General features: G+C 44.9%; 1 protein-coding gene across 1 annotated transcript; it reads left to right on the forward strand.

The window, feature by feature from the left end:
* The first annotated feature begins 5,925 nt into the window (after positions 1-5,925).
* RDH14 (retinol dehydrogenase 14) lies at positions 5,926-12,647 on the forward strand. Its single transcript, XM_006269557.4, has 2 exons — positions 5,926-6,598; positions 10,761-12,647. The coding sequence occupies exons 1-2, from the start codon at positions 6,230-6,232 to the stop codon at positions 11,376-11,378; spliced, it is 987 nt and encodes a 328-aa protein (XP_006269619.3). The 5' UTR covers positions 5,926-6,229; the 3' UTR covers positions 11,379-12,647.
* Positions 12,648-13,573: the final 926 nt, after the last annotated feature.

The following is a 13,573-nucleotide window of genomic DNA, read 5'->3' on the forward strand; positions in this document are numbered from 1 at the left end:
GTAGGTGTGATGCCAGTAAGTCAAGGGAAGTGATTCTTCTCCTCTATTCAGCACTGGCGAGGCCACATCTGGAGTACGTGGGAGTTCAGTTTTGGGCCCCCCACTACACTACGGAAAAGATGTGGACAAACTGGAGAGAGTCCAGTGGAGGGCAACAAAAATGGTGAGGGGACTGGAGGGTCGTGACTTATGAGGAAAGACTAACAGAATTGGGCTTATTTAGTCTAGAAAAGAGGAGACTGAGAAGGTATTTAATACCTGAAGCGTGGTTTGAAAGAGGATGGAGCTAGACTGTTGTCAGTGGTAGCAGATGACAGAACAAGGAGCAATGGTCTCAAATTCCAGGAAGGGAAGTTTAGGTTAGATATTAGGAAGAATTTTCTCACTAGGAGGGTAGTAAAACACTGCAGTGGTTACCCAGAGAGGTGGTGGAAGCTCCATCCCTGGAGGTTTCCAAAACCTGGCTAGACAAAGCTTTGGCTGGGATGATCTAGTTGGGGATGGTCCTGCTTTGAGCAGGGAGCTGGACTAGATGATTTCCTGAGGTCCCGTCCAACCCTAACTTTCTTTGATTCTATGATTCTATGAAGCATATTGGCCATGGCATAGCCAGGAAGCTTGCAATACTTGTGTTGATTGTTACAGGATTTTAGTGTCTAGTGATGTTGACCCTTAACGAGCCATGAGCATTGAAGTATGTGAAAGAAAATGTAAAACCAAACTTGTTGGCTTCATCATAGCAGTCACACACTAAATTGACAATGAAAGTCATGTTTTAGTTGCATCGGCTGACCGTTCAGCTTGTCAGTTAAAAGTGGCACGCAGGCGATGATGGGAACCTTAGATATGCAAGAACACCCCCTATGTGATATGGTGTTAACACAAATCCTATTTCATCCTGCTAGTAGAAAGAGATTCCTTTTAGCTCACCTGACAATAATTCTAAATGCAATTTGAAAAGGACCCAGTTCAAATCTCCTAGCACCTTTGAGCCAAAAGTTTGAAAAGTAGCCTTTAAATTTTTGTTACTTTAGGCTTTTTTGTGATTGTTTTTTGATCTTAGACGTCCTTTATGAGTCACCCAAGGCTCATCTACATGTGTCGCTATGCTGATGCTGTTACTGCACTGTGATTTAGTACTTTCAAAAGTACTTCCAAATTTACTCTTTTTAGAAGTACTAAATCATGGCGCAGTAACAACCCGTACTGTGCCGTATGTGTGGCACACCGTTATTTTTAGCAGCCACTTTGCTGTAGCAGCACTCTGTAACGGGGAAGAGTGTCGCTATGGCAACATAGTGTTGATCACGTGTAGACACCCGTGGATGCTGCGTCGCCGTAGCGTGTTGCTACAGAGATGTAGCGTCATGTGTAGACATGCCCTCAGTGTCTGATTTTAGGGAGTGGTGAATGTGCACTATTCACTAGAGATCAACAGGAAAGTAGGATGTTTAATACTTCTGAAAAATCTGGCTTACTGCATGTCAAACCGAGTGCTGAGAAAAACAAGGATAAGGAATTGGAGAGTTTAAAAAAAAATAGTAAATGGATCCACTGAATGTAAAACATGCTGGTTAAGCTCTCTATGGTGTCTAGCTATCAAATGCTATGTGTACAGTTTAATAGAAGAAAATACCTTGGATTGTTTTTTAAATACTTCTCTGATTAAATATGTGCATATCCCAAACATGTGTTTGACACCTTCTGTAACTGGAAGGCAGATTTGTCCCCATTATGTACTGCCAATTACCATATATCTTTTGAAGTGCTGTGCAGTGGAGTAACTTTAAAGTATATTTTTAAACTCTGCTTGAGGATTTAGATGTAAGTTCTCAAGAATCAAGTCCGATCCCCTGCCTAGGCAGGAAAGAGCGCTGGGGTCAGATGACCCTGGCCAGATGCCTATCCAGCCTGCTCTTCAATACCCGCAAGGTAGGGGAGAGCACCACCTCCCTTGGAAGCCCATTCCAAATTTTGTCCACCCTCACCATGAAGAAGTTTTTCCTGATATCTAGTCTAAATCTGCTCTCTGTCAGTTTGTGACCATTGTTCCTTGTTGCCCCAACAAAGCACCTCCAAGCCCTTGCTGCATCCTCCCAATAAATTTGTAGGCAGCCACAAGATCACCTCTCAACCTTCTCTTGCAGAGGCTGAAGAGATCCAGGTCCCACAGTCTCTCCTCATAGGGCTTGTCCTGTAAGCCCTTAACCATACGAGTGGCCCTCCTCCGGACCCTCTCAAGTCTATCAACATCCTTCTTGAAGTACGGCACCCAAAAGTGGACGCAGTACTCCAACTGCAGTCTGACCAATGCCGCATAGAGGGGAAGTATCACCTCCTTGAATCTATTTGTCATGCATTTGATGTACGATAAAGTGCGGTTAGCTTTGCTGATCATTTCATCACACTCACAAACAGATCCTTGTCTTTTTGTGTGAGGATGCATTTTTTGTTTTCATCTGTGAGTGAGGAAGAAGACATTCAAGTTATTTCCATCTTTTTTCCTTGTTAAAGGAAAGAAAAATAGATGCTTCAGAATATTTTAGCATCCTTATCTCTGTTGTCCAGCAGGCTTGTCTGGTATTCTGTCATTGTTTGCTATCTTTGATAATATTTTGAGTGTCTGTACAAGGTGTTTGCTATGAATTGTGTTTGGTGAATTGTAGGGTGCCACTGACCCTTGCTGAAGATACCAGTTAGAGTTGAGGCCTCTTGGCACCCCATAGGCTTAAGTTTACCAGTGGTTAGCTGTAATATGTAGGTTTAGCAGCTGTCTTCTGTGCCCTGGGGGTTATGAGATTAGGGGTGGTGGTAAAACACTCTAAAATCCTCAGATATGAGTTGGTATAATTATAAGATGGTATCATATAGTCTCAGACTAGACATCAGGAAGCGCTACTTCACAGTCAGGGAGGCTAGGAGCTGGAACCAACTTTCAAGAGAAGTGGTGCTGGCTCCTACCCTGGGGGTCTTTAAGAGGAGGTTAGACAAACACCTTGCTGGGGTCGTTTGACCCCAGTACTTTTTCCTGCCATGGCAGGTGTCGGACTTGATGATCTGCTCAGGTCCCTTCCGACCCTACCTACTATGAAACTATGTTTTGGGCTTTTTCCTATCATTTAGGCTACCACTGTAATGTCCTTGTTGTAAGAATTTAGTATGCTTTGTGATGCTAACTGGCTAGGCTCAGCCTTTCTTATCTGATTTTTCTATCTGTCATGTTACTGCTATAAATTGATGGATAAATTTGATTTTTCCTGGACTAAGATTTTAAAAATTGTTTGGTGACTTTGGATGCCTATTTGAGACCTCTAAAATAGTTTTTATTTTTGCAGTGAGTAAAAAAAAAAAAAATTAGCACTTTCTAAAATCTGACCCTTTAAAGATGTTCAAGTTGGATATCCAAAAATATTAGTCTTGGCTAAAAGTAATTTAACTGTGGAAATAGAATGCAATAGTTTAAAGGAAGATATGAAGGGATTGGTCATGACTTCACCAGTTACATCTCTGCTAGATCCTTAGGCAATTAATGAGTCAATTTTCAAGAATAAAGTTTTGCCCATTGACTTCTATCACATACAGTCATGATGAAGCTGGTACAGAACAAAATCTTATGATCTGGTTATCCCCTGAGAAATGTGATGGATTTGGTAACTCAAGAATTAAGGAAGATAGTAACATAAGTATAAAAGAGCAGCTCCCATATCATGCAGTTATTAAATTAAATCATCAACAGTGGATTTAATCAATTATAACTGCAATGTATCCCCCTCTGAAATCTTACTCAGTGGGATGGAGTTTTCTGTATGTATGTATGTTAAATTCTTTCATGTTTGGAAGGATCTGAAGGCTTTGAATAGTTTTCTGGACAAAATTTATTCTATTTTTGAGTAGATAATTAAAAGTCATCTGACATTAAGTTTTTGGAGAAATGCTTCAACAACACTGATTTTGAGGTTTACAGCCATTAGGGGTGCACCAATAGAGATTTTGGGGGTCGATACTGATGGCCGATTTTTAAGGAGGCATGTTGGCTGATACTGATCTGATTTCTGATACCAGCCTGGCAGCTTGAAAAGCTGAATGCAGCTGGTAAGTCTGTTGTGGTGGAAGGGGAGATGGGAGGGAAGAGGTGTGGTGGGGGCAGATCAAAACCCCTGTAGTGAGGAAGGAGTGGGACTGGGACTGGGGCAAGCACTGCCCAGCTGGGGCAGGGCAGGGGACAGAACCATGGCTTGCCTGGGGGGCACGAGGAGGAGTGGGGGTGGCTCCTGCTGCTGCACACACCCCAGGAGGGCACAGGGGGTGTATGTCTCCTTGATCTGCATGAGGCACGCACCAAGCTCGGGGGTCAGGGCTGCACCAAGCTCATTCCAGCAGGGGTTGGACCAGGCTGCACCCAGGGCAGGAAGCGGTGGTGCTGTTTGGGGGCTACAGGTGGGGGGCTGCAGCCACCCCAGAATTTGCCATAGTCCCTCCATGGCCCCTCTCTCCCCGGCGCTACTGCCAGCCACCCCACGCACAGCCCTGGCCCAACCCTGGCCCCCCACACGCCAGGAAGAGCCCGGTGCAGCCCCAGCCTGCAGCTGTAGCCCACCCCACCCTGTGCAGATCCGGGGGCACACGCCCCCCCTCCACCGTGTCCTCTGTGGATGCACACAGCGACGGGAGCCCCCTTCTCTCTCCTCACCCTGCCCCGAATGGGCTGCCCCAGCCCCACTCCCTTCCTCACCATGGGTGTTGATCTGCGCCCCTTCACTTCCCTCCCCCCTCCCCTTCCACCACAACAAACTTACTAGCTGCACCCAGCTCTCCATGCTGCCAGGCTGTGCTCCTCACCACCTATGTGCTGTGCTGAGGCTGCATGCATGCACGGACATTTAACGGCCAAATTATCAGCCACATCAGGCCGATTTCTGATACAGCCAATTTTCTTTGATCTAATGGCTATCATAGATTCACCCAAGGGTATAATCCCTCCCATTTTTGTTTTCATAATATTAATCTTCATGCTTTGTCTTTAGATTGGGCAACAGGATTTATGAAGAAACCTAAAGCAAAGAACATGAATGCTACCTGTGGATAAGAAAGAAAACCCTGTTTGAAGCTTTCACTGTTTAAGAGTGGCCTATAAATACCAGAATCCACGTTCATATGTGCATTTGTGATCTTTTTTGTATGAATTCTACATAATAACTTGACTCAAAACCGGTCCTTAATAAATTTTTTTACAAATGCATTCAAGTTTCCGATGTGTCATAAAAAGGATCAATCAAGTAATGCCATAGTAAAGGAAGAATGTATTTTCTTTGTTATCAATCAAGGGTTTGTAGTCAAAACTTCTCGGTCAGATCTGCCACACAGGCTTGTTTAACATGTTGATAGACAGCCTATGAGAAAAATGGTTATACTTTGAGGAAAGAAGATTGAAACGTTCCTTAGGCAAAATTCTTTTGTTTTTTTTAAACCACCGTACTTGCATGCTGGTTGAGAAGCCCATTTCCAGATGAGATGTCAAACGGAGGTCTTGACCACCTTGTATTAAAGGTGTTACTACATTATGTAATTCATACAGTTTAAAGGCTCAGGGGAGCTGCTGACTTGAAGAGCTCAAGTCTCTGCAGCTGGCTGGGGGACGAGTTTCATACTGGGTCCGGGTTCTTGGGTATTGAATAGTTCTCACAAGGAGAAAAGAACAATGAGCATCAATGGTTGGATACTGAAGTCAGAAAAATTCAATGAGAGCTGAGATTGGGATTTATTTATTTCTTTGTAGCTGAGATTGGGATTTAAACACAGTGATGAACCAAGTCAACCAACTGGAAACACAGCGCGCACGCGCACAGCTACCACCCCTCCTTAGGGGGCGCAGGCACACATCTGCCTTCCTTCACCAGGACGCGCATGCACACACTTCCCTCGCTGCAGCAGAGTCCGCATGCGCACAACTGCCTCCCCTTCTCGCGGGGCGCATGCACCCATCTCCGCCCTTCAGCAGGGCGCGCATGCGCACAGCTGCCTCCCCGCCTCAGGGAGCGCATGATTCCCGTCCGCAGCGCCCGGGCGCTGACACCTTCGCAAGCAACTACAAGCCCCACAATGCAAAGCGCCGAGGCGGGCCGACCACCATCTTCTCCCTGAGTTCGGTCAATCAGCCACCGGGCCTGGGTGTAAGCCACTCCGCGTGGGCGGCTAGGCGGCCCGGGCCGCGCTCTCCCGGCGCGCGGCCATGGCGGTGGCGGCGGCGCTGGGCGCGGGGCTGGGCGCGGCGCTGGCGCTGCTGGCCTGGCGCTACCTGCGGGGCGCGGCGGCGGCGGCGGTGGGGGCCGGCGACGGTGACATGCGGGGCAAGACGGTGATCATCACAGGAGCCAACAGCGGGCTGGGCCGGGCCACGGCGGCCGAGCTGCTACGGCGCCGCGCGCGGGTCATCATGGGCTGCCGCGATCGCGCCCGGGCCGAGAGCGCCGCCCGCGACATCCGCGCCGAGCTGGGTCCCTGCGCCGCCGGTTCCGCACACGACGGCGACCTGCTGGTGCGGGAGCTCGACCTCGCCTCGCTGCGCTCCGTGCGCCGCTTCTGCCACCGGGTGCTGCAGGTAACACGTGTGCGTGACGTGTGCGCGCGTGTCAGTGCTGCAGGGAACGTGTGTGTCCTGCTGTACCACACAATAAGTGTAGACTCGTGGCGCAATACAAGTTATGTTTTTGGAGAAGGCGCTGTAAGTCGAAACGATGCAAGTCGAATCTGATTTTCCCGTAGAAACAGTGTTATAACGGGGATACGTTGCTGACCGAGGGCTTGATGCCCAACTTTGTATAGAAATGACCACAAGCACCATGTTTAAACCAACAATTTAATTGACTATAAAGGATATACACTGTACGGTGCAAAACTTTCTAAAGTGTACCGTATATAAATTGATTAAATAGGGCAATACAGTAACTAGTCATACAAAAGTTTATGTAATCAGAAGGTGAAGGAACACCTTCATCGGGGTCATGGCATTCAGAGGCTTCTTTGGGGAGACTTTGGGCCACTTGATGGCTTTTTGAGAAACTGATCCAGGGATGTTTGTTTTGCTGCCCATTTTTTCTTGTTGTAAATTCCCCTGTAGTGCCGTAAGTGCAAGGATCCAGCGCCATAAGTACTAATGTGGGTGTAAGTGGTGGAGCGCTGCCTGTAAATGTAGAGCAGCTACTCCTGCACAGTAATGTCCCCGCGGTGAAGTGGGGATTGGCGCAATAAATGTAGACCTGCCTCCAGTACACAGTAACGACCCCAGGGTTAACTGGCTAATAGTGCAAAAAATGTAGACCTGTCACTTGTGCGCAGTAATGGCCCCAGGGTTAACTGGTGAATGGCGTGATAAATGTAGACTTGCTGCCAGTGCACAGTAATGACCCCTACCTCATGGATCAGACCCTCTCTGGAGCAGAAACCCCCTCCTATTCCAACACACAAGCTAAACTCAGACTCTTATACCTCAAAATCACCCCATCTTGCTTATCCAATCACTTCATACTCCAGCCTGTTCATCATTAAGTTTTGTATCGAGCCTATGCTTGAACCATATACCATCCAGTCAAATTTGTACTTGCCTCGTGCAGTCTGCAACAGTTCCCATCATCAAACTTTGTATCAAACACTTGCTCAGACCATGTCCCGTCCAGTCAAATGCCTGTGCACACACTACCACACTTTTGCACATAGCTCCATACCCTGTTCTCAGCACTCAACAGGTAGATCCTAGCCACTCCGCATGCTCCACAGCAAAACTAGGTCCCTTACATCAGGAAAGGTGAAGAGTTCAGTCTTGCTAGCAAGGTTCCCTCTAAGGTGCATGTGTGCACGACTGTGCACAAGTAAAAGTCTGGCCACGCAAGTAAAAGTCTGGCAGATAAAGTCTGGCAACTTTTTAAGGCCGCGCATCCACCGGGAGAGGAGCTGGGCTGCGGCATGGGACACTTAATGAAGGTAAGCTCCTCCCCAACCTGGCATGAGCTTCGCCAGCTCCAGGAAAGTGCTCCACTCCCTAGGCCCCCAGCAGAGCCCGCCCCAGCCTCTGGCCCCCAGGCCCCACTGCCTGCCCTGGGTGAGGAGCTTACATCTGGTAAGTGTCCTACACCGCACCAAAAGGGGGAGGTGGGACCAAATTGGTGCGCTCACGGACCAAAGCAGCACACTCACCGACTGCTACTCTTTGGAGGGAACATTGCTTGCTATAATAATCTTAACTGAATTGACTACTGCACATGTTCATTGCAAGATTTTCCACACTCAAACAGCAACTATAATTTGGCCGGGGTAGCTGTCCGGTGGGTAAAAAATGCCTCTCATCAGGGTGTGCCAGTGCTCCTGTTGGGACTCAAAACTGGAGGTATGTGCCCCTCTGCTCGGGGTCAGACCTTTTATATTTGGAATCAGGAAGGAATTTTACCTCCTGGTCCAATTAGTAGGACTGTGGGGGGGTTTGCCTTCCTCTATAGGAGGGGGGAGGGGGGGGGGTTGGCCTCTACCTAGGATCTCTTAACATATATTAACCTTTTATAGAAGCCGGCCAATGGCTGCCAGGGGTTTCCCTGCTTTACCTGTGGCAGGTTGTCTTGTGTTGGGCTAGGGTTGATGGTAGTTTTACAAAGAGTTTATATTATGGATTGTATAGGTCCTGATGTGGATTCTCTGGTAATTGAACACATCCAAGTCAATAAGGCTTCTAAAATGTGCACACGCACCTTGTGAATTCCTCCATCGCACAAAAGAGGATCCTTGTGGAGTAAGGGCAGATTGTTCCTAAACCAGAAGTAGTCGTTGGCTGGCATGGTCCCCTTGTGTTACCTGGGTGGGTTAAGGTGTTATGTCTTGTGTTGTGTCAGAGTGGACTATGTAGGTATACTAATAAATTAGGCAGTAGAGTTATGTAGGATGGTTTGGATGGGGATGATCCCTTCTCAGGCAGCAGGCTAGACTAGATGACCTCAGGAGGTCCCTTCAAGCCCTACTTCTCTATGATTCTGCGTAATCAGGCCTGTGGGTACTCAACGCCACTTCTGTTGGCTGGCTACAGCTCCATCCAGAGCCTAATCCGTGGACTGAGGGAACGAGCACATCATGAGCATGTGTGAATCCCACCACAGTTTACCAAACATCTTTTATTTCCTGTTCTTCTAATCTGATGTGCTGCAAATCCTGCAAACCTCATGTGGAAGGTGCTTATTTAGGGAGATCTTCAGAGAAAGCTTTGCTTGGCATCTGAATGACACGGTGCCTAAAAGAGAGAGAAGCGTGTGTTCTGAAATGCAGAAAAGTAGAAAATAAAAGCCCACTAGAAGTGCCACCCTACAGGAGACCTGGCCCAAAATGTTTCTCTTTTTGTCAAACAAGAGAAACAAAAAGTGAAAACAAGGTGAAAAATGTCCTAATCTCATCATTAGGTTGGACTGGATAGACACTTAAGCCCAAATGATTCTCTACCAAATTTCAGTGGCTCTCTGTGGAGGGCTTAAGTGTCTTCCTAAACCAACTGTAACTTTCAAACCAACTGCAAAATCAGGACTTTTGACTATTCGGAGAAAACCATGTCTGACCATATCTGTACAAAGGCAACAGTTGAAAAAAACGACAATTTATCTCTGTTGACTAAGTCACTTTAAGTGATATCTTTTCATGAATGACACTATAACGGATGACATATGGTGGGGTGTGGCAGGGGAAAGTGGTGCTGATGTTAGTTTTATACCTTGTGTTATCTCCAAATGATTAAAATGGGTGGTTCTTGGAAGCCGTTTTAGGGTTTCAGTACATGTGAACTCAGGTTGTTTATATCCTTTGCTGAACTTGTGATTCTTTTTCTTTGAAGTTCTCTCTAAGGGAGAGGGAGGTTCCCAGAAAGAGAGGATGGGGGAGAGCTCCCCTTCCCTGACGCACTTTCATTGCTGGGCTTGAGATACCAGAATTCAAAACTGACATTCCATTTTTTTCCCCCTTCTTAAGCTCCCTGTACAAAGAGAAACCTGGCGTTGTAAATAGAGGGGTTTAGAAAGCTGTTGAGTTTACAACAAAACATAGAGACATGGAGTCAGGTTCCAGAAGCTGAAAAGAATAGATGTTTCAGCTTTTTTAAAAGCTGTCAGTATCTCTGTCTGTGGCACCTGTTTACAATATCCTCCAGATTATCTGGGATTTTAAAAGCCAGAAGTACAAAAACATAGCCTTTGTAAGGGCTATTTTAGTTCTTGCACAAGAAATCCTCTAGTCTGTTGTTATAGGAAATATTTTAAGTGGGCTTCTGTATTTGTATAGTGTTTGGCAAACTAGGATTCTGATTCATAACTGGGGTTTCTAGGAGCCTACTGCATTATAAGTAAATACAAAAGCTTATAAATATATTATTGTTTAAGCTTTAATGTTACTTCCAGGTTATATCCTACCTGCTTATTTGAAAGTGTTTCCTAAAAAACAGTTCTTTGCAGGAAAAACTTCTGGAAAGTTAGTTGATCCTGTGTGTTTCATCTTCAAAGCAAATGCAATCCCTCCTTATATTTGTATCCTGTTGACAATAGTGCAGTAGAAATGTGCAATTTACTTTATTCCTTTTCCCCCCCCTCAAAATCTCATTAAGGTAACTATGAATCAGAAAATCTTATTCTAGAAGTTCAAAAATTGCTCTGTTCCTTTCTAAGAAGATCACTAAATTAATTTTTCAAAGCATGTTGCAGCATGACTTGATAATCTGAATGATTGTTTTTCCTCTTTTAAAGGAAGAGCCAAGACTGGATGTTCTGATCAATAACGCAGGAATATTCCAATGTCCATACATGAAGACAGAAGATGGTTTTGAGATGCAATTTGGTGTTAATCACCTGGGTCATTTCTTGCTCACCAACCTCCTCCTTGGCCTTCTCAAAAGTTCTGCCCCAAGCAGGGTTGTGGTTGTTTCTTCCAAGCTTTACAAATACGGAGAGATAAACTTTGACGATTTGAACAGCGAAATGAATTACAATAAAAGTTTTTGCTACTCTCGTAGTAAACTGGCTAATATACTGTTCACCAAGGAGCTAGCCCGCCGGTTGGAAGGCACAGGGGTCACAGTAAATGCACTTCACCCTGGTATTTGCAGAACCAATCTGGGTAGACACGTGAATGTTCCTTTGTTGGCCAAGCCCCTGCTCAGTTTTGTGTCATGGGCTTTCTTCAAAACCCCATTGGAAGGAGCCCAGACTTCCATTTATTTAGCTTCCTCTCCTGATGTAGAAAGTGTATCAGGGAAATATTTTGGTAACTGCAAAGAGGAGGAGTTGCTGCCTAAAGCCATGGATGACTTGGTTGCAAGGAAACTGTGGGATATCAGTGAAGTGATGGTTGGGCTATTAAAATAAGTAATTAGGAGGCAATCCTAATCCTGAAATCTTACAACCTTGATGCTTCCTGGAGCAATATATTCCCCCTTTCAGTGGTGTGCAATAAAAATTACTTTCAAATCTGTAAGTATAGTTAATATGAGTAATGTATACAGGAGCTCAATTTTAAGATAGAGAATATTATTTTGAAGCTAGCTATTCAAAAGAAATACAGAGCTAGAGTCTGAGATTTTGAATATATTTCTTCATTAAATCTCTTCTGTATTTAACTTATACTATACATAACAATAATAAAAAAGCTCTCCTTTGTGATGTATACATTGTATATGCTTACTGTGATAGACTACTTGAAGTCAAAATTGACAATGCAGGATGTGGCTTTTGCTATTTTTTGTGTTACGAAATGATAAAAACCCTCTTCTCATATGGAAAGCAATGCTATCTTTTAGCCATTCTGGCTGAAAGATTTCACTGATGAGTTGCTGGCATTCTGCTCTGATACTCTAGGCCGCCAAATACTGCTTTATATCACAAAGATTCCTTTCCACAACTAACTGCTTCATTGGTTGCCTGAACAAGAATCGTGTTGAGTTCAACTTAAGCTGCAGGGCAAAAGTCACAGGTCTCGAAAATACCCTAGTTGGAGTAGTTTTGCAACTGGCATTCGCTTAATATTATATTTTTATTATATAGTAGGGACAATCTTATTTGGGTTAATTCTGCCTTGTGTTGTTGTGTACAAAAGTCCCAATTCTGCAAAAAACCATGTGCTGGTAGACGATGCAGCATTGATTTCAGCAGGGCTTTCCACGAGTGAAGTGTGCAGTACCTATGTGAGGTTAATTGTAGGTTTAAGGTCTAAGGTTAGCCTCAGAGGTCTCTGCTTGTAAATATTCTGTGCATAGACTACTGTTATTTCATACTCTAAAGAAATGTGGATAAGGCTCAGTCGAATATGGACAATGAATCTTTCTGAGAAATGCACACTGACTGATGAAGCGATTCAACAGCACTGATGCGTACACTAAAAATACCATCCAGAAACTTGTGCACACTGGAAACTCCATAACTAACAACTCCTCCTTTGTAGGCCTCTAGAGTCTCTACTATGCAGATGTAAAAGAGTGAATGTAGGCCAAAATAAATAAATGGATATTACATAAAAATGTCTCATTTTTAAAATGAAAAAAGCTTCCTCTTGTTTATGGTGTATTCGTTATAAATTCTAATTTACTGCTATTTGATGGTATAATTTAATGAGTATAAATAAAATGCTGCTACACGTTTTATTTTCTCAAAGAGAAATCTTTTAAAAATCTTGATTCAGACCTACATCTATACATCCATAAATGGATTTGGTTCTGTGCTTGGGCTAACAGCAAGGTGCTTTATATTCCTTCCCCAGGTCACTTAGAGTGTAGATGTTCTAGTCTAGGGGTGGCCAACCTGTGGCATGGGTGCCACAAAAGGCTTGGGCAGCCTCTGTGCATGGCGTCCAGCAGGTTGGAGAAGAGACAGGCAGCACAGGAGCCAATATAGGAGAGAGCAGAAAGTGGAGCATCAGATCAGGCAGGGAGCACAGGGCAGGGAACAGAAAGCTGAGCAGTTGCTTAGGGGAGGGATTTGGAGTGGCATTTGGAAAAGGTCAGGGCTAATTTGATATATGCCTGCCAGAAAGGTTGGCCCCCACTGTTCTAGCTCAGGTTCACTGTCTGTCCAAGCTTGCATCCCTTCCCATTGTGTTCACTTGGTACCACGCTCCTTTTTAGAAAAAAGTGCACTTCCTGTACACATCAGACACAGTAGAGTAGCCGTGTGTCTGTGAGGCAGTCAGCTTTCCAGGTCATAAATGAATGGAGGGGAGAACCGATTGTTAAGCTCCTGTCACAATAATGGTTGTTTTGTTGGCTCATTCCCAGTCCACTGGAGTAGAGGTGATGTGGGATTAAACTGTACTCTGAACATTCAACTCATATCTGCCTTGAGCTAATGCAAAGGTGCATCCTGTTCACAGGATATATAGAAGTAGGGAATAAACTGGTGTTTTGCCTATAAAGTAATATTTTGCACTCGTTGGAAACAATGTCTACCTGAGTATATACATAGCACCCTTGAAGTGCCACCTCCTCTGGAATGCAAGGCATTGACATACTACTATATACATGTTTTAAAAAAGTGGAATATATAGAGTTCTCCAAAGAGCAAAACCTTTG

This window comes from Alligator mississippiensis, chromosome 1, assembly GCF_030867095.1.
Source record: "Alligator mississippiensis isolate rAllMis1 chromosome 1, rAllMis1, whole genome shotgun sequence".
Lineage (NCBI taxonomy): Eukaryota > Metazoa > Chordata > Crocodylia > Alligatoridae > Alligator > Alligator mississippiensis.